The sequence below is a fragment of the Anastrepha obliqua genome, chromosome 1, assembly GCF_027943255.1.
Source record: "Anastrepha obliqua isolate idAnaObli1 chromosome 1, idAnaObli1_1.0, whole genome shotgun sequence".
Lineage (NCBI taxonomy): Eukaryota > Metazoa > Arthropoda > Insecta > Diptera > Tephritidae > Anastrepha > Anastrepha obliqua.
This window is the reverse complement of record NC_072892.1, coordinates 32,191,175-32,218,284: the sequence shown is the minus strand read 5'-3', so window position 1 is coordinate 32,218,284 and position 27,110 is coordinate 32,191,175. Positions and strand designations below refer to the sequence as shown.

Sequence of the window (27,110 nt, the reverse complement as noted above, 5' to 3'; positions counted from 1 at the left end):
ACAACAACAACAACAAAAATTGTACAAAAAATACAGGACATCGTAAAGCAAATTCATGGAGTGACTGAAAGAGATTTAAGTAGAAGCACTAGGCATCTCTTTGGCCAGTCTATGCCAATATTTTGACTGAAGTATTGAGTTGCAGATAGCTGTATATGCACATTGGGTGCCGCATTCGCTAATACGAGTAATGCCACAAAAATACATTCGAAGGCGAGTTTTTCAGCAAAATTTAGCGCGTTTTCGAAAGGATACAGTAGATTTTGTGCGTCGATTCATCGCTATGGATGAGATTTGGGTCCTAAATCAAAACAGGAGGCTCAAGAGTGGTGTGAAACTGGCGCTTCAGCTCCGAAACGAGTTCATGTTCAGAAATCGGTTGAGAAGATGTTCAGGTGCATCAATTTTTTGGGATGCGAAAGAAATTTTGCTTGTGGATTTCTTGCAAACTGGTAAAACAATAAATTCTGAATATTTTTGTAACCTTTTTGACCAGCTGTAGGAAAAAATTGGTGAAAAAACACCCAGTTTGCAAAAGAAGAAAATTATCGCTCATCAGGACAATGCACCGAGTCTCAAGAGCATTTTTCGGCATTGGCTCAGATCCATGAATTAAAGTTCGAGTTTTTGGAGCATCCACCGTATTCGCCAGATTTGGCCCCTAGCGACTTCGAACTGTTTCCAGACCCAAAAAAATGTATGCGTGGCAAGGGGTTTTCATTAAATGCTGAGGCCATAACAGCTGTGGAAGCGTATTTTGTAGTCCTTCCAGTTTCGCACTTCAGGGATGGAAATCATAAATTGGAATCTCGTTGAAAGAATTTGATAGATGTGCAGGGAGTTAGGTGGGTAGGTCTGGTGGCTGCCAATGTGACACACTTAGACCTGTCGTAAGTCCTTTGTGATACCACTGGAACTTTTTCCTCACACTATGTGATCCTTTTTAAACTATCCGGTGGCTTTTATAAATGAGCTGAATTTAGTTTAAGATGCGTTATATCCGCGGAGACCATACTGAATAAAAAAGTGTATTTCAAACCATAAAATTCTGTTTTTCTTATTGAACCGCAAAACTTATTGAACTGCCTAGTACTTGCTTGTGCTTCAAAGATTGCGCGTAAAGTTGAAGTAATATTTAATATTTTTTTTAAGGAGTGCCGTAAATATTTGTGGCTTTTAATAACTATTGTCAGTATTCTACTAATCTGGTGCTGACATTCAGCAGTGCGACCTGAGTTTAGACTAACTCACATTTTTGTTGCACACGCACACACACACCTAAACTAAAGTGTGTGCTTTTCGCTCATTTGTTTGTGCTGCGTTGTTTATTGTCTGGCTTTACATTTGTGTGTGTTTTTTTGTTTTGTTTTTTATTTTTTTTTTGTTGGTTTTCTATATTTTCTATATTATTTACAATTGCAATTGCATTCATATTTAAATTTTTCACATTTGTTTGTGGATATGTACAACTTACAATTTTCAGGTCAATTTTTCGCACTTTTTTTGCGTCATACACATACAAAGCACTTAAAATTAGTGTATAAGTGCATATAAACGTACATTTTTGTTTTTGCTTGTTTGTTGAGATATACAAAGATTTTACTCATGAATTGCCTTAGTTATTTGCCCCTTAAGTACTGTATAAAAATAAGCCCCGATATGATAATCTACGGTTTTCGTTCCCAATCACCGCTCTCCCATTTGCCGGTTCCTGCTATCCTAAGAATTTGTGATGCGTCGCATCGGTGAGAGTTTTTTGTATGCGCGCATTCGCCGGGTGATTTGCTATCGGTTCAAGGATTTTCAGTAAATACTCTTTGAATACTTTTGGTACGGAGAAATGTCAAGAATCCTTTTTCGCGCGCAAGTTCTCCTCATGCGCCTGAAAGAAACGAAAAGTTAAAAGTTCTAATGAGTGCCATTTCTATAAATCATTTTTCAACAACAACACCTCTCTCTCATACAGCCTCTAACGCTTATACAGCCTCATCAAGCATTTTTACTAGGTGAAGTCCAAAATAAACAAGGCTGACGTTAGAAAAATGTTTTTGATGGCGCCATCTTTTTAATGAGTTGGAAGTTGGATGGCGCCATCTTTTAATGAGTTGGAAGTTACATCCCTAGCTGACTTTCAGTGAAAGCTTGGTAACATTCGGCCCAGTGGAAGCGAAGTTATTGCGTCTAAAGTGTCAATATGTTTGTATCATCGGTACAAAAATGAGTTTCGAACAAAGAGCTAATATCGAATTTTGTTTTAAAATCGGTACCGAAACATTTGAATTGATGAAAAAAGTTTATGGCGGTGATTGTCTATCTTGTGCCGCAGCTCATGAGTGGTTTACACGTTTCAGAGATGGTGAGGACATAAATGACAATGAACATGCGGGCCCAAAATCAGTAATCACCAAAAACTCCATCGGAATTGTTAGTAAATTTATCAAAAATGAATCGAATTCATTGTTGAAATTCAAGGAATCAGAGTTGAATATCTCCAAACAACGATTTATCACATTTTAACTGATCATTTGGGCTTACGAAAGGTCTGTGCACGTTTCATTCCGCACAAGTTAAGTGAGGACCAAAAATTGCTCAGAACTCAACATTCGAAAGACCTCATTAAAGATGCGAGAAAAGACAAGAACTTCCTTTACAAAATGGTAACTGGTGTTGAAACGTGGTGTTCCCAACATGAAGCTGAAACTAAGCGTCAAAATGCCGAATGGAAGGCCCCACACGAGCTACCAGCCAAAAAATCGCGTTTGGAGAAGTCAAAAGTCAAGTCGGTGCTCATTTGTTTTTACGATTCGAAGGTAATTAACCACAAAGAGTTCATGCCAACAGGCCAAATCGTCAATGCTATTTTCCATCTTGGCGTTTTGAAGCGTTTGTTGCATCGCAATCGTTGAATTCGCCCTGAATACCGCGAAGGTGTAAGCTGGCGCTTATTGCATGATAATTCACCATCTCATCGATCCACTCTTGAGAATGATTTTTCGACTAGAAATCGCATTTTAACCATCAATCACTCACCGTATTCACCTGGTATAGCTCCTTGTGACTTCTACCTATTCGGAAAATTACATTTGAGCATGAAAGGAAAACGTTTTGCGTCGGTAGAGGCCATCCAAAAGGCTTGTACCGACATTCTGAAGGAAATTCCGGATTCCGGCCAATGACCTGAATCATTCTATCGAAAAGCGTTTAGATCACGAAAAACAGTGTATCGTAGCCAGAGGGGACTATTTTGCATAAATAAACTCGAAGTTATCAGAACAAACGTCCTGTCGTTTCTATTTTAGCTCAGTCTTGTTTATTTTGGACTTCACCTTGTAATACTCATTATTGTGTTAGGATATTGAAAGTTATATGGATGGAGCTCTAAACTCATAAGCCATTATTTAGTTAAGTTGAAAACCCACCTTTTGTGCCACCATCAGCAGATTGTCGAAAGTGCTATTGCCCGTCTCCTTCACCATGCCATAGAATACTTTTGTTTTGCTCACAGTCAACAATTCAAATGGTGCGCCGAATTCTACCGCTCGTCCCGCATCCATGACCAACACTTTGTCCGAGTCCATAACTGTGTGTAGGCGATGTGCAATTGTCAGAACCGTGCAATTCTTGAATTTACTTCTTATTGTCAGTTGTATGAGTGCATCAGTCTGTGGATCTACATTTGCCGTCGCCTCGTCTAGCACCAGAATTTTGTTTTCACGCAGGATGGCGCGTGCCAGACACACCAACTGCCGTTGGCCAACGCTGAAATTGGTGCCACCTTCCGAGATTTTGCTCTGCAAACCACTTGGCAAATCCGAAACTACGCCTTTCAGTTTAACCTAGAAAATAGATTTGAAATTAATCTAAATGCTCGTATACAGATCGAGTACTTACCTCTTCGAGTGCTTCCCACAATTTCGCATCAGAGTACTCATCGAATGGATCCAAATTGTAACGCATTGTGCCCGAGAAGAGCACCGGTTCTTGTGGTATAATTGAGATTTTGCTGCGCAAATCATGCAGACCCAAATCATTTGTATCACGCGTGTCAATAACTATGGAACCATCATTGTAGGATAGCCGGAAAAGCGCATTGATGAGCGATGATTTGCCGGCACCAGTGCGTCCCACAATGCCTACCTTTTCGCAGGATTGTATCTCTAGATTGAGTGATTTTAGCACACGCTCCGATTTCGGGTCGGGGAAATACCGCAAACTGAGCTTATCAAATTTAATTTTACCCTGTTCGGGCCATGACTTTGGCGGTTTTTTACCCGGTCTGCTCTCGAACTCGCCTTCGGGTTCAATCTGATCGTATTCGACCACACGCTCCACGCATGTCATACTGTTTTCCAATTCGGCAGATTGACGCATGCCCCACTGGACCATGCCGGTCAAGCCCATGGCCTGCGTGATCGCTAAACCCACATCACCTCCGTTTTCTGGCGATAGAAGGAAGAAGCTCAGTGTGGTTACCGCTATGTAGAGCACACAGAAGCAGTCCAGCCAGTAGCCAAAGGCACGATTCGTAGTCAAAAACATGTAGTAGCCGGAACTGTGCAGGTCCTGATAGTTATCGAATTCAGTTATTAAAATTTTTTGAGCGCCGAATGCGCGTATCGTCGGTAGGCCGTTCAGTGAAGCACTTAGGTGGGAGTAGATTGGGGAGCGTGCTGCGGTGAAGAGAATGGAAAATTTAAAATGTTAGTTGAGGAGTTGAATAAAATGCAAAAATGTTCCTTCTTCCACTTACTGACTGCCTCGAGACGTTTCACATCACGTGAGGTTTGCAAGTAGAAAGAGCGTATAAAGTAGAATATAACTGCTAGTGCAGCTGCCGCCACTAAATTCCATAGATTCACAATAGATATTACAGCAATAATACCAGCACAACCCAAAGAAATTTGCAGCACATCCATCAACACCGACGGCAGGATTTCATCCACTTGACCCAAATCCTTTGAGAATCTATTCAATATGCGCCCCGACGGATTTGTATGGAAAAAGTACATGGCGGCGTGTGTGAGTCCTCGGAACATGCCGTTGTGCAAACTGATCGAAGAATTTTTTGCCATAGTGAAGAAAAGCAAACTGCGAGACAGCGAGAAAATGATCGTAGCCAAGATGATGGCAGAGAATATGTAAATATCAACAGGATCAGTTACGTTATTTAAGCGTACATCGCGCCCGTATAGCCGGCCGATAATACGTGCGCCGAAATGCGTTGTTTCCGTAGCCACAGTTTGTTCGTTTTTGTTTACCCTGTGAAAAATATGAATTGTAATTATTAAATTCGGCTTAGTTCATAGAACAAACAACTCCAGCTCACCAATAAGACAGGTAGTAATCACTGGCGGAGGTCAGCAACTGCGCAACAATGCAGAAAACCATACTTATCGTGAAAAGGACGTATCCACCATTAGCAGTGAAGTATTTTGCATACAACCCCCAACCGATTTTTCCCTCCTCACGTGACTCTTGCACCTGCATGGGTGTTTCTCCGACTGCTGACTCGGCTATCGAGCTCATAGAAGATATGCTGTTCTGACGTTGTCTGCTATTCTGGCGTGACAAACTCTTTTTCTCAATATCACCACCACCCTCAGCATCGGCGCTATTTTCTGGCGCCACCAACAATTTAGCAAAGTCCAGACCACTTCTGCACATCGACTCATAGGTGCCCACAGCACTGATCTTGCCCTTATCCATAATAATAATGATGTCGGCCTGTTCCAGGAACTGCAGTTGATGTGTCACCAAAATTACAATGTCTTCACGCAGGAAACCGCGCATACACTGATCAAAGAGATGTCGGCCGACGTGTGTGTCTACCGCGCTCAGTGGATCATCCAACAGGTAAACGTCGGCTTTACGGTACACAGCGCGTGCTAAGCTAATGCGCGCCTTTTGTCCGCCCGAAAGTGAGGCGCCACGTTCGCCCACAATCGTCTTGTCGCCAAAGGGCAGCAGCTCGAAATCGCGCTCCAATGCACATTTTTTCACTACACTGCGATAACGGTTCTTGTCCATTGGTAAACCGAAAAGTATGTTCTGACGTACGGTGCCGGTGAACAGCCAAGGTTCCTGAGAGGCATACGAGTAGGAACCATGTAGAGTAATGGAGCCTGATTCGGCGGGTAATTCGCCAAGAATGGCTTGGATTAAGCTGAAAGTTAATGAAAATTTCGTACTTCATTAGAAACTTGTTTGCGTCAATAAAAAATATGTAAACTATTAGGTGAAGTGGAAGGCTCTTCGATTTGACGATGAAATTAACATAGTTATAATTCCCCTTAAACAAGTGCCTCCAAACAGTTTTCCAACTAATCTTAAATTTTTAGACAACGGAGTAAAAGCTCACATCTCAGTCCGACTCCACGATTCCCATTATTTTATCAATATTTTCGACGATTAGCCTATAAGAACGGAATCGTTAGAGTCCTCTACTCGTCCATTCATCTCATAGAATGAACTCGTGAACATTTTCGTGCGATGATTTATTACGATTTTGGACGTGGATTATCGCGACAGGAATTCAGTAATCACCTTACTTCAACTTATGGCCCTGAAGTATCGCATTAAGTCACTGTGAAACCCTGATACAACGAGCTCTACCGTGGCTTCGATCCTTGCAGGATGAATTTTGTGAAGGCCATCCAAAAACAGTTGTTGTGCCAGAAACAATAGACGCTGAGCATCAATAGATAACGCAAGATCGTCAAGTGACTGTCATTGAAGGATAGAGGCATCCTTGGGCATTAGTAGGACTAGCCACATATTCAATATTGCATGAACATTTGGTCATCAAGAACATTTATTCTCGTTGGATACCGCATAGTTTTACAATTCCCTGAAAACGGATTTGGACTCGTGTCAATTAGAGTAAAGAAATGTGGAAGAAATTCAGCCACGGTGCTTCACAGCACGTCTATGATGTCATAACGGGTGACGAATCTTGGATTTAGGCATATGAGCTGGAAACGAAACAGCATTCGACAATATGAGTGTTCCAAGACGAGCTTAATCCAACAAAAGTTACTCGCGGAAGAAACTCGTCAAAATAATTGCCGCCTGTTTCGGAGGGTGCAGAAAATCTTATCAAGCCGCAGCTGTACCACTAGAGAAACTGAAAACAGTCAATTCTGAGTGGTACACAACCATTTGTTTGCTAGAAATTTTCGGAGAATTAAAAAAAACCAACCGCCGAAGACGAATCATCCTTCACCAAATCAATGCGAACTCACACGTAACGGCTCACACAAAGAGATTTTGAGCACTCAACCTTACAGCACATCCGCCTTACAGCCTTAATTTAGCACCTAATGATTTCCTTTGTTCTTGAACATCAAAAATAAGATGTGCGGTCTACGTTTTTCAACGCCTAAAGAAGCTGTTGAAGCCTTTAAACAGCTCGCTATGGAGGTATCCACTTCTGAGTGACAAACAAGCTTTGAAATTTGGTTCAAGCGCGTGCAGAAGGGCATTGACTTCCAAGGAGAATATTTTGAAAACACTAAAGCCATTTTCATTATTACCATATTTTACTCTGTTTTCATTATTGAACGCAAATTTCGTATTAGCACAAAATACAAAAGAAAGTTCAAAAGATTTTTGCCAGGAAGATAGCTGAATCGGTCTCAACGATCTCCTACCCGGTCATCGGCATCCCCCTGACTGTTGTTAAAGGGGAATTGCAACAACAACTTGAATTGAAAAAGATGGCGCTCTACTTCTTCATGTGCTCATTTGAAGATCCTATGGCCCAGGAGAATAGACGCAGGGCGCAGATAGTCCTGGCCACTCCGCACCTTTCAATTTCCAAACTCGTACCTGTCTTTACCGGCTATTAGACGATCGGCGCACACGCGGAAAAGCTAGGTTTACCATTTAACCCCCATTGCAGAAGCCGTGGGGACCTTTCAGAGAAGGAAATTGTTGAGCACTTTCTCTGTAAATGTCCGGGCTTGGCAGCTAGACGATTAAGGTCATTGGGTGCTCCTGGGGCAGTGCCTCAACCTAAATCCCATCAATCTTCTCCATTACATCAACAGCTCTGGCTGGTTGTAGACATCTGTCTGTTGGAGGTCTCATAATAGTATCATGGCATCAATGGCACTTAAATCAATTCACCCACCTACCTACGTACAAAAGATTATGCTCGTACTTACCTTGATTTCCCAGAACCCACTGGCCCAATTACAGCCACCAGTGTACGCGGCTTCACCTTCAGCTCGATATTGTCCAATGTGTACTCTGTCATAGAATGATCCCATTTCGCCTTCAATTTGTGTATTTCAATGACTGCGTTTGTATGTTTTCTCTCTTGCGGTGGCCCTAATGGCTTCAGACTGCCATTCAGTGAAAGTGATTTCTCGTTCTCCTCTATGATGTATGTCTGCTTGATTTTATTGTACTCATTTTCGACGTCTTCTGAGCGATCCTTCACTTTCGTCTCATCGTACAACAAATACTTTTGTATACGCTTCAAGGAGACCATTGTCTCGGCATACTGGGATATGGCCAAAGGGAAGTAGACAGTCATTGTGTTGCGCAAAATGTTGTAGTAGGCAGTGATGACGAACGCCTTCTCCGCAGTCAGGAACTGACCCAACAGCACATAACCCACCAAGCTGGCAAAGATGGACACGCGTGTCATGAACATGATGAATGATTGCAGTATACCACGAATATAATTGACGTTGCGTATGGCTTTCATTTCCTTGCGACGCGCATATTGCACCATCTTGCCAAAGGGCTTCTCCCACGCGTACATCTTGATCACTTGTATGCCCGAGATGATTTCGTTCATCATGCGCACGCGCTCATCAGTGCACAGCGCCGTACGCAAACGCAGCACAGATGTCTTCCGGCCAAGATAGGCCTGCAGTGGCAGGAAGAGTAACATGAAGGCAACGCCAAATAGGGAAGAGACGCCAATCTGAAATAATAAAATATATTTGTGTTATGGTATGAGTATGCAATAGACGCCACACACGTTCAGAGATTCATGGCTTCGTGTGTGTGAAGGCGATTTTAATGTTACAACAATAAATCCGTTACTTTCTTGTGCATACCTCTCTGTACATGAGCAATGTTATAATTACAACTTCGGTTGGTCCCAGCCATAAATAATGCATTTGTATGAGTGACGTATCCAGCCGGCCCACATCGTTCGATATCAGATTCACTACCTGCCCGGTTGTGGTGCTACCCAGCGCCGTTCTGCTTAAGCGTAGCGTCTTCCGATAAATCACACTGCACAGGGAGACGCGCACCTTCATGCCCGTGTGTAGAATGGCCATCATGAGCGGATGCAGTAGCAGCACATTGAGTGCGCTGCACAGTATTACACCCAGGGCGTAGAGGTAGGCAGTGTTGGTGCTCCCGCTGTTAGTCGAATTGGAATAGTAATTAACCAGGCCACCAAGAAAAAGTGGCTGTGTAATGCTGCGGACAAATACGTACAAAGATGAACGAGACGATGTTGAATTATATAAATAGTAAATTGAGTAGTTCAAGATTAGCTGGCAAAGGCGGATACACGGGCATACATACATACATACATATAAGACGTACGAGGTAGGTAAGTCTGTATGGGAATGCATGTCGCACATAACTAATAGCCACCTGACATGTGCAAGAAATGTTCTTAATGTGTAAGTATGTATGCGCCCATGCGTCCATATATATGTAGGTATGTATGTATGCATGTCTGATGCATGCCTGGTTACTTACCGTAGACCAATTTCCAGCAGAAATAATAAGAAGCCAAGAAATGCGTAGCGCGCACCGAACACGCGTAGTACAGCACTCACGAGATTGGGTTCCTTGTGCTTCTGTCGTTTCTTATCGATCTCCGCCTCCCAGGCATCGCTCATCTTATTTCCCAGTGTGGCTGAAATCATAAAAGTACACATACACGAGCATTTAGTGATTGATGTTATTTTATTTACGTTGGATTTATGCTAAAATACAGGGTCTCTCGAGTTAGAGTTAACACTCGTCACAGCTCGTGGCTTGTTCGATGACGTTTGTTTGTGTGGAAAATATTAAATAGAAATTGTATAATTTACTTAAATCAAGCAAGCCACTTAGAAATAATTGAAATCCAATTACAAAAATTGTGAATAGAGTTTAGTATAAAAAATTCCATCAAAAGCTTCGAGGCAACTGATTCGGCACAATAATTCAAGACATCAGGACATGTTTGTTTCGTTCTTTCAGGGTTGGGGTGCGATTGTACAATCTTCCTTCGTAAATAGTGGATGAAGCCTGCTTTGAATGTGCATCAAATACCAAATCATAGAAAAAGTTTTTTTCTAATAGCGGTCGCCCCTCGGCAGGCAATAGAAAACCTCTGAGTGTCCATGAAGCTACTCATAAAAAATATCTGCCGCTCGGAGTCGGTTTAAAACTGTAGGCTCCTTCATTTGTGGAACAATGTCAAGACGCACACCACAAATAGAAGGAGGAGCTCGGCAATTGTGTCCTTTTCCTTCGAAAATATAGCTGGAAATGCACTTTCCGTTAATGGATAGCGATACTAGCTATTAACAAATCGCACTTGCTACGTTAAAGCGTAACAACTCAAAATCTGAACATTTTCAGTAGAGACGAAAAACTGTTTCCGTAAATATTAATAATATATTACAAGGAAAAAAATATGTAATTGCACGAAAATATCATTAAAAACAATATAACGGTTGTTTCATTCTTATTTGTTTAGTAGTTGCGCTAAAATAACAAATTTTTGAGTTGTTACTCTTTTCCTGACATTTTTGTATACACTTAGTGGTATATTTTAAACAAACCGTTTGGTTGTAAAAAGGCACAATTCAAAATGTTACACTTATGTGACCCAAATTTGTTCAAACACTTGGAGACAACTAAAAATGTAACTCTTTAGTTGAGACAAAAGAAGTCATTCTGAAAACAAAGAGAGAGTCATAACGGTTTTTTTAACGAAAGACTAGACAAACCACTGAACGATTTTTACAGTGGGTAGAGATGACCACTAGGCGGCCGCCGTAGCCGAATGGGTTGGTGCGTGATCACCATTCGGAATTCACTGAGAGGTCGTTGGTTCGAATCTCGGTGAAAGCAAAATTAATAAAAACATTTTTCTAATAGCGGACGCCCCTCGGCAGGCAATGGCAAACCTCCGAGTGTTTTTCTGCCATGAAAAAGCTCCTCATAAAAATATCTGCCGTTCGGAGTCGGCTTGAAACTGTAGGTCCCTCCATTTGTGGGACAACACCAAGACGCACACCACAAATAGGAGGAGGAGCTCGGCCAAACACCTAACAGAAGTGTATGCGCCAATTATTATTATTTTTTTTTTTTAGAGATGACCACTGTACATTGTTTTCTTGCAAAAAACTAAAATTTGGAAATTTTGAGTTGTTACGCTTTAACGTAACAAGTGCGAAACGTTAAAGACGTCATTGATGGAATGGAGATAATATCAAGATACATTTTGTCAAAAAAAAATACTCGTATCGGGAATTGTTCATTTAAGAAGTGCGCGTTACACATTCACACACACGTGTGCTCTGGGATTTTCACTATGAATAAAAATATCGAACAAAGAATTTGTCTTAAATTTTGTGTTTTGAATAGGATTTCGTGTGCCGAATCGTTGAAAATGTTGCAGAAAACCTAAGGCGAGTGTGCTTTATCAAAAACACGAGTCTACGAGTGTATAAGGTTTTTACAGAGGGCCGAGAAGTCGTGGAAGATTTGCTCGGATCTGGTCGCCCATCAACGTCTTCAAGGAATGAAAACGTCAACAAAGTCAAGGAAGTTGTGCTGGAAAATCATCATTTAAATTTGAGGGAGGTAGCTCGTGACCTTAGCGTATCTCACGAATCAATTCGCAACATTTTACACCATCAATTGGGCATGAGATGCGTGGCTGCTCGACTCGTTCTAAGAGAGTTCAATTTCTTTCAAAAAATTCATGGGAAGAAGGTAGCTGAAGACATGCTTGAGCAAGTGAATTCGGACCCAACGTTTATCCATCGCATCATAACAGATGATGAGACAGAAGTATATGAGTTTGACATGCAAACCAGTTAACGGGCGGCTGAATGGCACTATCCACATGAGCCGAAACCCAAAAAACCACGTGAAAGTCGGTCAAAAGTCAAAGTCATGGTACTCGTTTTCCTTGATTATCATGGTGTTGTGCACTCGGAATTCATTTCAAATGTTTCTACGGTAAAAAAAGAATATAACTTGGAAGTTATGCGACGTTTGAGAGAGAATGTAGAAGTGCGTAGGAAATGGCCCAATTTGTGGAAAGAAAACTCATGGATGCACCATGATAACGCACCGTCTCACAAGGCTCATAATGTTAACACGTTTTTGACCATAAACTCAACAAATATCATCGAAAAACCACCGTATTCACCGAATTTAGTCGCCTGTGACTTTTTTCCTTTTCCCAAAACTTAAATTGCCACTCCGCGGACGCCGCTTTGAGTCGATAGAGGTCTTAAGGAGAATTCGCTGAAGGAGCTGATCTCTTCAAACGCTTTTAAAGGGAGCTTTGATGACTGTACTAATCGTTGGCATATGGGTATTGCTTCGAATGGAGCCTATTTTGAAGGCGACAAAATGAATTTTGATGATTTAACAATTATTTTGCATTTTTTTGAACAATTCCCGGTACTTTTTTGACAGAATGTATTCTGCAGAAATTTGTTCGTCCATATCGCCCGATTCCATGTCTTTGGACTTTTTCTATTGGTTCATCTCAATCTTAGATTTTAGGTGATAAACCGGAAACAACTGGAACTTTAGAAAATACCTGAATGCCCTTGAAAATTTCACTACAAGAATCAACATCTGTGAAAGTCTCCGGGAAATATCAGTTATCATTTAAGACTTGTGGTGCGAGCACCATTCGATAGAGTACGGGTTCAAAACTATTTCTGGGCTTGAAACACCACAAGGTTTTTTCTAATAGCGGTCGCCCCTCGGTAAGTAATGGCAAGCTTCTGTGTAGGCTTCTCATAAAAACCATTTGCCATTCGGAGTTGGCTTACAACTAAACAACATCATTTGCTATTCCACAAATGAAGGGCCCTACAGTTTTAAGACGACGGCGGCTGCCATTTAATATTTTTGGTAGCATAAATATGCGACAAAACAATTATGATAAAAATTAAGGTGGCACAAGGGGGCAGGAAGAAGTCACCTTATATTTCAATGAAATTCACACGAGCGCATCTTTTATTTGAAACCTTTTCTAGAATCTTATTTTTTTATAATATCCCGAAGGTTCGGATAGAGCAAGTAAATTGGGAATGCAAGGTGGCGCAAAACTAATCATCCAATTTTACAAAATAAAAAAAAATGTTTTTGAGCGACCTAACGCGCCCCATTGCTTGTCTGCAACTGTCTAGTTTATGAAGGTCTAATATGATTGACGTTTGACGTCATTTCCAAAAGTTAAAAATCTGCCGATAGGGTGATTAATTTTGCGCCACCTTGAATAATATCTTATTGCTTTAGAAAAACCAAGAGCTGCTTTAAAATTAATAAGTGCTTTCATGCCGAAACAACAACACACTAAAACAAGGAATAAATTAAAATAAAATGAAGTTTGAGTAAAGTGATTGGAAAGCAAATTTTAGATAATCATTAGAATAACTGAAATATAGTCTACCATTTTTATAAAACCAAATTATCGATATCACACACAACTATCAAAATGCGGTTAATTCCAGCTAGATCCAACGAATCCCCCACTCTGAAGAGGTGTGCGCTAACAAACCTTACGAGCCTTCACTCTCCCTAAGCTAGGCAGTGTTGCCTCATTTTTAAGCGAACAATTTGATCTATTTTTGTTTTACTTTACTTATGAATATTTGCTGCTCAATAGTAGTTTTTTTTTTATTTTTTTTTTTTAACAGGGACAAGTTCAAAAAGCTTAAACTTTCATCATTTCAAATTTGAACAATTGGAATACTACCAGATTTCATCGACGCACCAAAAGTAAATGTTATTGTCGTATACATAAATAATTATTGGCTACTTTAATCTAAATATAAGCATTTGGTCGATAGTCAACATACAAATCATTCCGTTTTGATCGAATTATATTAATTATTTAATTTGAACGAGGAAATTCCATTTTTTTTATCTCTGGCTATTGTTAAGCGCCTACCATTTAATCGTTCATTTCATCTGATACGAGTAACATTATGAAAGGTGGCAAAAATGTTTATCTTAACAAGATTGCGAAATATTTAGAGTGATGCGATGTTGCCTAGCTGCATGTAAACTACGTCAATTGATGGGTAAATGAAAGAAGTTACGAGGGTTAACTTTTATATTATGCGCCCAATAATGAAAATGCAGTCAAATAATAATGAAAATGGCTTTAGTGCTTTTCAAAATATTCTCCTTGGAAGTCAATACACTTCTGCGTTCGCTCGAATCCATTTTTAAGACACTTTCGCCGCTCAGAAGTGGATACTTCCAAAACGAGCTGTTTAAAGAGCTTTAAAAGCTTCTTTAGGCGTTGAAAAACGTAGATGTTCGGGAACAAAAAGAAATCATTAGTTGCCAAATCAATGCTGTATGGCGGATAATTTACTAATTCGATCTTTTAAGTGCTCAAAAATTCTCCGGTGTGAACCGATACGTGAGAGCTCGCATTGTCTTGGTGAAGGATGATTCGCCTTTGGCTTTGGTTTTTTTAATTCTCCGAAAAATTCTGGCAATCAAATTGTTGTGCACCACTCAGAATTTACTGTTTTAAGTTTCTCTAGTGGGACAGTTGCAGCCTGATAAGATTTTCTGAACACTTCCAATACAGGCGACCATTTGCTTTGAGTTGCTTCTTCCGCGAACAACTTTTTTTGGATTAAGCTCGTTTTGGAACATTCATACTAGAGGGAAAGAACTTATGGTCATGCCAATCTATTATTGCGACACACTCAGTCCACCTCGGGTAGGACTGATTACACCATCCTAACGGTGACATTCAATAAGAATTTTGTCACTCTCTTTCCATCTCGGAAGGAATGAAGTAAAGGTCTTTTACTTAAGAACTTTGATACTACAGTCTTCACAGATGGTTCAAATATGGATTGTGACGTTGGGGCAGGTATAAGTACTATATATTCTCACAGATTTACAATTTAAAAATTTGTACGTCTTCCTGATGCTGGCAGTGTCTTTCATTCGGAAGTGCTGGCAATTGCGGAAGCTTGTAGGTTGCTTAATCGCACACTTCTTTTTAAGACCAGACGACATGCAAAAATAGCACAGCTTTTTGGCCCACCTACAACAACAAACAAACGTCAATACTGATAAATATGAAACAAAGCGATGCCTGCAGACTCACCGAGGTGATAACTGGCTTCAGGTCTATCGAGGAACAAGCAGCCAAAATGGGTATGCCTCACAACACACAAGCAGAGAAAAAGAAAACGAAATGGAAGGAGAGGATGTCAACCGTTGGCAAATCACTGTTGGAGATTTTCGAACAACTATCTGGCTTAGACATCGAAATCCTAATAAGGTTCTTAAACCGCACAGAATGGTTATAGTCCTGCTGTAAATAACCATTAAACAAGTTGGTAACGAGGATGTGGCAACAAAATGGTGCGAAAGCGCTTCTTGGGTTCTTGATGAATCCCCACTTTAACCAATCAACAGCCACATGCATAGATTCAAGATTCGTCACCTGTTACGATGTCATAAATGTGCTTTGAACCGCCGCGGCTGAATTTCTTCAACATTTCTTTACAACAATTGGCACGAGCCCGATTTCTTGCTTAGGCAATTGTCAAATTATGTATGTGATGTCCAACGTGAGCAAATCTTCTTGCCGAACAAATGTTCATGCATTATTGAATGTATGTCTAGTCATACTAATGCCCAAGGATGCCTCTATCCCACAATGAGGGTCACATGACGATTTTGTTGTATAAATTGCCGCACGGCGTCTATTGTTTCTGGCACAACAACCGTTTTTGGACGACCTTCACGAAATTCATCCTGCAAGGATCGAAGGGCACGTTAGAGCTCGTTGTGTCAGTGGCTAAATGTGATGCTTCAATGCCAGAAGACGAAGTCAGTCGATTACTTAATTCCTGTATCGATAATCCACGTCCAAAATCGTTAGAGTTGGAAAAAAACTTTAAAAAGTGCTTTGTAACCTTCCGATGATAATATTTATTGGGTTTAGAAATTACATGACTAGGCATTTTTAGTTTATAGAAAATTTATAGCCTGCACGCGTATAAATATCAACGATTGGCTACTAGGAGTACATTTGTTGTTTGAATCATAAGCTTATCTGGAGTGTTTACTACCGAATTTATTTGTGCTGTAATTTAGTGTTCGACAAGTGGTAAAACAATGATTTTTAAAAAAATATACGTACATACTATATATATAAAGTAGAATGGCGAACCAAAAAAAAAAAAAATACCAGTCTAACGGTTAGACGCGATAGAAGTGAAACCTTCCGTAAAACAAACTGAAAGAGAATGAGACGAAAGCAGCATTAGGGGCGGGATAATTATAGGTTCATTATAATATTGCTATAAAGTTCATATATTATTTTCTTCATTTTATTATTATTCATCCTCAATGTTTTCAATTTCAACAAATGATACGAGTGGCTTATGATAGCTAAAATATGATACAAATGCTATGGTTTCGATGTTGTCAACATGTCTTTGAAATACCGCGTCAATGGTTGTTTTTGATCGTGTTGTCGATTCAGTGCGATTGTTACACATTTTTAAATTGAATGTTGTATAGAGAAAGTCAATTAAAGGAACCGCTGTGTCCAATGCAAAATTTACCTTAAAATCGCCACTTAAAATCATTGGAACTTTATCGTAATCTTTTCTAAGTATCCGCGATACTTCTGGTGTATACTTTATTAAATTTTCGTGAATGAATTCTGTGATGCTATTTATTTATTGATTCGGTGAAATATAAATTGCCACAATTAAAACTGTGTTTCCATTGCTCAATTTGGTTTCTCATGCACATATTTCTCCCACTTTAGAGAGCTGAACAGACAGTGATTCTAGTTGCTGAGCATTCAGATCTATCTGTGGAGTTACAATACGAGCACCGTCATTTTGATTGTGGTATATTGCAACACCGCCTGCAATTGCGGTAAATATTTAAAAATGAAAATATTTACGAATATAACAATACGGACGCAATACAGCACACGTGGTTGCTATTATGAGCGTCGTAACGCGTATATTACACAGACGTACTCACATACACACAACCATTCGTAGGACGATTGGTCTAAGCAAGTATTAGGTAGTGTAGTATAGGTATACATAATGCCTTCTCGCTCACCGTGCAAAGCAAGTAATAGGCAGTGTAGTATACATACTACAACACTCACTATACTAGCGTGGCTCAGCAGTACGCAGCCACACACATATACGTATATCAACATATAACGCTTCGTAGTGTCGCTTTTTCGTTTCATCGAGTCTCAAATCACTCCCAACGATTCTAAAGAAGTTTTCACTTCAAAACATATTTCTTTTTAGGTAGTACCCTTTAATATTGGTTTGGGGAAAATGAAATCCATTACTTTTGCATAAAACTTTTACGCTAATGGTTTAAAACTTTTTTATGGTCCATCTTTAACATTAAAAATACCTGAACGGAATCAAAACCTAATTAGCTGCTATACATATAAATATAATTGGCACGTACATCCTGTTTGGGTATTTGGCCGAGCTCCTCCTCCTATTTGTGGCATGCCCATTGATGTTGTTTCACAAATGGAGGGACCTACAGTTTCAAGCCGACTCCGAACGGCAGAAATTTTCACGAGGAGCTTTTTCATGACAGAAATACACTCGGAGGTTTGCCATTGCCTGCCGAGGGGCGACTGCTATTAGAAACAACTTTTTCTTCATTTTGGTGTTTCACCGATATTCGAACCAACGATCTCTCTGTGAATTCCGAATGGTAATCACGCACCAACCCATTCGGCTCGGCGGCCACTTTGTTACGCTTTGTAAATTAAATTGAATTCCCATGGGAAAGAAATCACTTTTCCGCAAGTTTGGTACACAATTTGTATTAAGAACTAAACACCTTTTTGTGAAATGCACTGTATAAATGATATTGCATTTTGGGAAATGTAAGCCAAGCAAAGGGGCAGCAAAATAAAACGAATGAAAATAAAAAATGGCGATAAGTGCACATTTACAAATGACAGTTGGCCTTAATTGGACGGTAACAATGCGTATACACCTGTAAACGCTTTTTTAAAGTACATATATTTGCTCGTATATCCATATATGTGTGTATGGGTGCATTATTTGGGCAAAGCTTAATTGACGCTTTGGATGCAAAGAAAGTTTTAATTGCTATATAAAAGTAAAGTCTAAGTGGATAAGTCGCGTTTATTCTTTTTAGTTGCTGCATTTTAACCACAAGCATACATACAAACATCTGTATAAGTATGTGCATGCATACATATATAAAAATGTTAAAGCCGGCAATATTAGGTGAGTAGGCACCGTTTCCAATTTGCCGAGCCGACATTGAAATTTCACTCAGCCACTGGCGATTAAAGTGTTTATTTATTGTCAGTATGTATATATGTATGTGTGTGTGTGTGCATGTGAATGAACAGAAATGTTTAAACCCTGCAGAGAAAGCCGGAACGAATTTCTGTTTCAGATCCATTACGATTTCAGCAATAGCGGACCACTTTGCTGAATGAAAAATAAGTACCGAAATGACTCTGAAGGCACCTTCTTGCATATCAGGAGCGTATTTTCGCATGATTGCTATGGTGTCTGATGCGCTAAGTAGTCGTTTGAGGCAGTCTGGAGCGTGATGTGTTTTTTTTTTCTACTTCAATTTGAATTTTATCAAGTAGAGTGAAAAGTATTATAGTTAAGTTCACTTTTCGAAAATCATATATTTGGATGTAAGAAGCGAGAAATATTAAAAATGCATCGTTTTCTAAAATAGGTATCTAGTTACTTGTTACATTTCTAAACCTTTCTATTCAGTGATAAGCAACTTCGCTAAATCCAAAATACTCACCGAAAATGTGATAAATCCCAAAGAATACAAAAAAATTTCATTAACGTTCTGGGAATCGATTCAATTGGAGTGGTTTAAGCCATTGTACAGAAATACAAGTATAAACACTAGGCCGGGTCGATTTGTGGGAAGGAAAAAAATCGCCCATTGCTCTGTGAAAATCATATTCTAGGGATCAAAATAAGAAACTTTGCCGAAGGAACCATATCTCTAACACGAATTAATTCTAATGTCCCCCAATTTGGGTCGAACTTTTTAGTTTCTTTTCTATAACTCACTTAAATTAATTTTTTTTCATTTACATATGTTCTGACTAAATAAATTTCTTAAGAGAAAAATAGATATTATTATAAATAAATAATAAATATTATTATAAACAAATAAAAATAAAGAAAAAACATAGCCATTTAGCTAATTTTTTCATGTAAAGGCCAAAAATGGTGATATTTTTAAATTGGGGGACATCAGAATTCGTTTTAGAGGTATGGTTCCTTCGGCAAAGTTTCTTATTTTGATCCCTAGAATACGATTTTCACAGAGCAATGAGCGATTTTTAAATCGACCCGCCCTAATAAACACTTCTTCCCATTTTTATGACAGGCACCTAGGCTTGTAATAGTGTGAGTGCTTGGTCTTTGCGTATTGGGGTGCTATGCTAAATTAAAATTTTTATGGTAACACTAAAAAACAATAGAATATTGACCAAAAAATAGAAAATAATATCTTTGACTAGGAAAATTTACAATAATAAATATTTTTAATATATTTCTAAGCTATAATAATGCTTTTTTAATGAGAAAAATCTAAATTTGTAGTACATTTTTTAAACTTTTTGATACGATTTTCTATGAAATTTAATCATTTTTTATGCAACCACTACATACATAAAAGAGCGTTTTGGAATCAGGTGATCTCAGCAGGCATTTTTTGACGACCAGTTGAGAGTGTTTTTACTTATGGTCCTGTACAATGTTTTAAGCTTCGAATACGCAAAATTTTGTATGTTTTAAATAAGTGGTTCAAGGAAATAACTTAGAAATTTTTCCTGTAAAATTTGAAAAACAGAACTTTTGACTTTCAGCTAGCGATATCTACATACTTACATATACATATGTATGTAAGTAAATGCCTTTCAAAAGTGGCACCTAGACGTGAGTAGTGAATAATTCCTGGAAGGTACCTCTTTTTTTGTCATCTCTGACATTTGTCAAGTAGACAGATGCACAATTTTACATGACAGAACAACATATTGCAAAATTTGTAATTTGTTGGTGGAAATAATCTTGCGAATGAGTTGGCAACTCAAAGATTGGTGAAGAAAATTCAAGACCAAAAACTGGACGTTCTATTGAGACTATTGCTCCGATAGCGCAAAGTGTTACTAGACAACTTTCAACTCGATACCTCAACGTTCCCAACAATCGTAAATCGTCTGTTTGGCCTGCAGATGTGCCGTAGACATTTAAATTATGTCATTTTTCACATATAATTATTAAAATCCGTATTTTTAGTTTTTATAGTGAAACCTGAAAGAATCTAAATTTTTACATGTTTCAAATTTTATGTATTTATTTATTTATTTAACACTGTACATGCTGTACTATCGAAAAAGGGATTCAGATCCTACTTATTTCCCACCTGTCGTATTTCTTAATAATTTTGAACTACCAAAAAATGACTGCATATCGTTATAGTTTACTGTGTACAGAATACAGAAGGTGGCGCCTTCCAACAACTGCTACTTAATTTTTCGCTATTATGACTAGTGATGCAGTCAGCGCTGCACATAAACAAACAAAGGGAAGAGAAGTTACTTATTGTAAATACTCAGTGATTGGCTTGGTGAGTAGGTGACTTTAAGATTACATAGTGATTTTTAAATTAAACAAACTGATAAAAATTATGCAGCTTCGATTGTTTACATTTGCTCTTTCCTCAGAGTACTTTAATGTCAATAATATCATTACCGTTCCCTATTTCCTCTTACCAACAAGTAATTTGTTTTTTTTTTTTGCTTTTATTTGTTTACTGACGTCACAGCAAATTCGGTTTTAGTTCTTATCTATCGCAAAAGGGGTACAATCCACATATACAAGAATATCGCTGTGTAAATGTCCCAGTTGCTTGTGTGGAAAAGAGATGGAAGGCGAACTAATAAAGAGTTGCCCTTGAATTCACGAGCAAAAACAGCTTTTGTGTACACACGAAAGCGAAATAGACAAACTAATGCTTTCCTAATTAAATGTGTAAAATTACTTTGCGACGGCAATCAACGAAGTCTCAATAATAAGCTTTTAATGTCGTAACCAACAAATACGCAAATATTGCAATGTTGTTGTTAGGCATAGCTATTCTAAGACCACTTAAAACGCGCACTTCAGTACTCGAGCATTTCCATGCAGGGATTTACCCTCGTTACTATGTATTAATGCAAATGTATTATATTAATCATTTCACATTCATAGCTTGCAAACATATTTACACATTTATATGTATAGAGGAATATTAGCAGTTGGATTTGGGGGTATCGCCTGATGTTTTGATACATACTTATATTACTGTCGCTTGCCGGCCAAACTTCAAAGTTTGTTAAATTATGTGAATTGTATTTGTGCACAGAATATTTGTGTTTCTGCGAATACTTGAGCAAATATGTATGTATATGATATGCATACATGCATATAGCACTAAAATCAATGTAAGTAAATAATTGCCTACATATGTATGTATGTATGTATGTATGTATGTATGTATGTATGTACGAACAACAACGTGATTTCTGACTAATTCATCACATGAGACATATTTGACACTGATATGCGTCGAGTTACAGCAACTTCTTGCTTCTCTGAAATGTTTGTGCAACTTTACACTTTGAAGACTGTTTCAAGTCAAAGGTTGTAAAGTGATATTAAATTATATACATACATACATATGTATGTATGCACGTATGTATGAACAAGCGAATACCCGGCTAGTGCACATATTTAATTTTTTTGTAATTTGTGAATAATTTTAATAAATAAAAACGGCATTATAATTTTGTTCCCAAAACTGCTGTGTGTAACAGCATAACCCCCTCATCACCACCTTCCACAGATTATGTTAAAAAACCTCTGTCAAAACAGAAATGCCTGGTGGAGACTGCGAATTCCACTGTGATATTTTTGTGAGAAATATATGTAAAGGGTTTTTCAATAAGGGCGGGTAGATGTGCAGAATGTCAATCGTGGCGTTTGCTGTGTGGCACGTAGCGCCGTCCTGCTGGAACCACATGTCGTCTAGGTCCATATGGTTCAATATGGGCCATAAGAAATTGGTTATCATCGTTGTGTAGTGCTCGCTGTTGACGGTGACCGCCTCACCAACGTCGTTTTCAAAAAAGTACGGACCAATGACGTCGTCGGCCCAAAATCCACACCAAACGGTAACTTTTTGAGGATGCATTATCACCTGGTGAACCTCGTGTGGATTGGTGTCGTGCCATATACGGCAATTTTGTTTGTTAACACAGCCATTCATCCAAAAATGCGCCTCGTCACTAATGATGATTTTTCGCCCAAAACTGGGGTTCTCTTCCAAACGATTCGAAGCCCAGTCAGCGAACAAACGGCGTAGTCTATGGTCATCAACTTTGAGCTCCTGGGTCAGTTAAATCTTGTACGGGTGTAGGCCCAAGTCCCGACGCAAAATTTGCGAAGTTGAAGTCTGCGAAAGGCCAAGTTCTTGTGCACGGCGAGGAATAGACTGCCTCGGGTTCTGCTGTACACTTTCACGGACCGCGGCAATGTTCTCGGCTGATCTTGCATTCCTTGAACGTACGGGTGTTGGCTGATTGTTTACTGACCCGGTCGCCTCAAATTTGGCCACCAAACGTTGAAGAGTCGACTTTGAAGGGCCACCACGTCTACCGAAAAATGGGCGCAATGCGCGCAACGTTTGCGTTAATGAACACTCATTTTGATAATAAAGTTTTATCATTTGAATGTGCTGTTCAATCGTGTAACTTGCCATGATGATTTAGCATAAACAACTGAATAATAAACAAAAGATTTGACAGATGTCACCAAAACAAAATGGCTGCCACACGGCGCCAAAATCGACCCGCGCCAATTGAAAAACCCTTTACTTAAGAACGATTCGGTCTTCGTCCAAAACTTTCTGCATTGTTTTCTGTTTTATTTTGTAACTGGTAAGTAAGTAAGTAAGTAAGTATATGGAGTATTTCTATAGCACTTTAGCTGAAGCGATTCAATAATAGGTCTGTTCGTGAAGCAACTAATTCGTAACAATTGCTAATTACCAAGTTTTGGTGTTCGTGTATCCAAAAAACTTGCTAACTAGGGGGAAAAAAGCAAATTGGCATTTCATTTTGAGGGGAAGTTGCACGTTTTTACTGGATAAATTTTTACTTGTGAGAATTTGCAAATGTGAAAAACAACTGATCGCAAAGTAAAAATAAACACGAATCAAAATTTGCGAATTGAATCAAAGTTCTAAGTTGAAATAAAAATTCTGATTAAAATGGGGAATGTAAGTAAATATATTTTAGGCAAAATTTATAAAGTTTATTTGAAGTCGGAATCGGCCAATGATATAGAGGTATGTACTTTTGAACGACAGCCTCCAGTCACCGTTGCTGCAGTTTTCGAAATACAAATCGGAAGCTTTGAAAGCAACTTTGGTGTTTATGCTTGTATTTCTTGGTTATTAACTAATTTGACAATCGGATATTTGCATAAATGCATAGACGGAGGCAAGGAAAATATGAAGACAATGTTCTTCATCTGACAGCGTTGATGAAATTGAACAAATTATTGTGGACAAAATAAAATCATGTGATTTTTAATTTAATACGAGATAGCTCAATTGAGGCAATTTTTACCATTTGTGATTTTTCTCGCCAACAATTTAAACAGCTACAAATTGTTACTAAATAGTTGTTTGTTCATTTCACATCAAAAATTATGCTTTTTAATATTTTCAACAATTTTTCTGAGTAGAAAGCCGCAGAAAACTTTGCAGAAAAAAGAAAGCGACTAATAGAACATCTTTGAAACGACGTAAAAAATGCACTCAGTACGCAGTATATCAGAAATTTGGATCAGTTATTTGAAAAGGCAACGACAGCATGGGACTCCATTTCTGTTGAACATTGTAGATGTTTAATACATAAGGCATTGCAAAGGAGCTGTGGAACACTAATAAAGCAAAACGAATTTGCAACAAAATATTTTATTTTTAATATTTTACTATTATTTGGCTTTGTTCTTAAGTATTTTCCTCGAAGGATTTTCGAATATGAAGTACATGAAGTAAAACAATGTATGTTTTTCTTCGATAAAAAGACTGTCTTGATTTTTGACAATTTTTTTGTTTTTTGCTTTCTATGTTGAAAGTATTCTTCTATTTAAATGTATCAGTTGTTCGGAAATCTTATAAGGCCATTGGTCCGCCACTATCCGATAGGTTTTTTGGTGAATAGGTGATAGAGTCTCCTATCCTAATGCTCTCTCACTGGTTATGCCTATTTACTGATACAGAATGCTAATTATATCTGTAGGATGATGAGACATTTAACACACTCGATGTGAATGTCTGACCATGGCTGGCTCTAGGCACGAAATGCAAATCTAATTCTACGAAAGGCAATACGACAATCAAGTATGTGCCGTTTCGTCTTCATTAGAAAGTCTGAAAATGACTGATGAGCTGAATGTCACGGATGTAATATTGAGATAAAAAAGATATTTTTGGCCGCAGTATTTCTCAGTGCTGATGTTGCCCGTACATATTTTCTCTATCTAGGCGGGAAAATTCCTATCGGCGCTTAGTGTTTCTTGTTGAAATTAATTGATATACTCGTATTCGTGGAAGCGGCCACCGTAGCCCAATGGGTTGGTACGTGACTACGGTTCGGGAGCGTAGGTTCCAATATCCGTGCATGATAGAGCAAATTTTTCTAATAGCGGTCGCCCCTCGGCAAGCAATGAAAAACGCTACGCAGCAATTATTTATTTATTTTTTATTCCTGCAATCGTGTTGAGCGAAGGCAAAGTTCAACAATCTTGAACAAGTAGCAGCGATAATGTTTTGAACGTAATTAACGATTTAATAAAGCAAACGATTAGATTAGAATAGATTACAATTCATTTAAAATACTGGATTACTGATTAAGAAAATGTGTTCAGGCTTTCAGAGAGCGAAGAACCGGAAGTTATCAAAACAAAATCTGTCAAACCTTCTTCTAGCATAACAGTCCTGGGTGGACCACTGCTTCCGCAAAATCTGTCAAATAATTGCGAACTCATAATGTTTAATAATAATTTTTGGCTTAAGTCCTTCAAGTAAAGTTTTAACACTTTAAGAGGCAATTAAATTATTAAAAATAAATATCTCAACTTTTATCTTTATACTCGTAACGTTGGGGTTGCCGATAAAAATTTCATCGAATTTCTTCCACAATTAACAACTCGTTTAGGTCTAATTTTATCTACTGCTGGGGCAGCCATCTAACATAAGCCCCAGCTATTTTCTCTATATACACACATACATACATATAAATATGGCAAATAGTACACTTGCATGTGATATTATAGCGTTGATAGCCCCTTATTGTGGATATTATGGAAAGCAATTAATGATGGCATTAACATGACATTCTTAATTCGAAACACTTAAATGGAAATGCCAGCCAACAAAAGCAATGATAAATAATTAAATATACGCACGTGCAACCATTCATCATCAGAGTATCAGTTGCATTCTTCGTATTGTGTTAGCTTATTTTTTGTTTTTCTTTTTATTTTTGTGTTGTGTCTCGTTTTTTTGATAAAGGCCAAATTTCAAGTGCTTATCCACAATATCACATTTAGATTTATTTCTTTTCTGTTCGAGTGGTAAATTATTTGAGTTACAGCCATAATTTCCCAGGAGCTTGAATTCGTACATACATAAGAATATATGTAAATACTTATTTATTACGCGTCATTTATTCAAAGCATGTCGAATGTTGCATAGCATGTAATATATTTGCATAAGTATCTGTATGCTGTAGTGCATAAGCGCTTCGAGTGTTGTTATATGGCAGACTTAAATAAAATAAGTACCATGCGAGAAAATTTACCTGTTAAGTTCTATCTGTCAATGAAAAGCATTATGTGAGTATATGTATAGGTGCAGGTGGCGCAAAATTAATTATCCAATTTTGTTTTTGAATAACTTTTTTACTAAAAACAAAAATTATTTTGAGTGATGGAAATCTTTATTTGGAGCTTTACAGACTCCTGGTCTGCTGCTCTTTGTTTAGTTCGTTTAGTCGTAGGTAGGTAGGTGAAATGGTTGAAGTGCACCTGGCACTCCTCAAGTAGCACTAAAGCGCCGTTTTGATACCATTATGATACGTCCAACAGGCAGATATCTACAGCCAACCAGAGCTGTTGATATAATGGAGAAGATTGATTGGATTTAGGTTGGCGCACTGCCCCAGGCTGTCGAAGAAAGGATCTCCCAGTGACCTTAGTCTTCTAGCTGCCAAACCCGGAAAATACTCAACGGTCTCCTTCTCTGAAAGGTCCCCATAGCTTCTGCAATGGGGGTTAAATGGTAACCCTAGCTTTTCCGCGTGTGTGCCGATCGTCCAGTGACCGGCAAACACAGCTACGAGTTTGGAAATTGAATGACGAGAAGTCCAAAGAACTTTCTGAGTCCTTCGTATATCATATTGGGGCCAAAGGGTTTTCGAAATAGCACATGAAGAAATGGAGCTCCATCTTTTCTGCGCTTTCCTGAGAAATAATTTGTGCAGTTCCCCTTTAACAACTGTCAAGAGGATGCCGATGACCGGGTAGGAGGTCTCTGAGGCCAGTCCAGTCCCCTTCCTGGCAAGCTCATCAGCAATTTCATTTCCCTCTATGTTCCTATATCCTGGAACCCAGATCAGAGAAACGTTACCTGCACACCCAAGTGATCTGATCTCCTCTTTACAGGAGTTTACTAATTTCGTTCTGCACCATGGCGTTGTCAGAGCCTTAATCGCGGCTTGACTA

General features: G+C 38.7%; 1 protein-coding gene across 1 annotated transcript in view; it reads right to left on the bottom strand.

Annotated features, from left to right (window-relative positions):
• Positions 1-1,118: 1,118 nt before the first annotated feature.
• Positions 1,119-27,110, bottom strand: part of LOC129240601 (probable multidrug resistance-associated protein lethal(2)03659) — a 66,361-nt gene continuing 40,369 nt past the window's right edge. Inside the window, exons 4-11 of the mRNA XM_054876509.1 lie at positions 9,733-9,892; positions 9,072-9,444; positions 8,166-8,935; positions 5,327-6,163; positions 4,751-5,259; positions 3,892-4,670; positions 3,420-3,836; positions 1,119-1,882 (exon numbers count right to left, since the gene is read on the bottom strand). Of these exons, the coding sequence (XP_054732484.1) occupies positions 1,844-1,882; positions 3,420-3,836; positions 3,892-4,670; positions 4,751-5,259; positions 5,327-6,163; positions 8,166-8,935; positions 9,072-9,444; positions 9,733-9,892 (3,884 nt within the window). The 3' untranslated portion in view covers positions 1,119-1,843. The remainder of the gene's footprint in view (positions 1,883-3,419; positions 3,837-3,891; positions 4,671-4,750; positions 5,260-5,326; positions 6,164-8,165; positions 8,936-9,071; positions 9,445-9,732; positions 9,893-27,110) is intronic.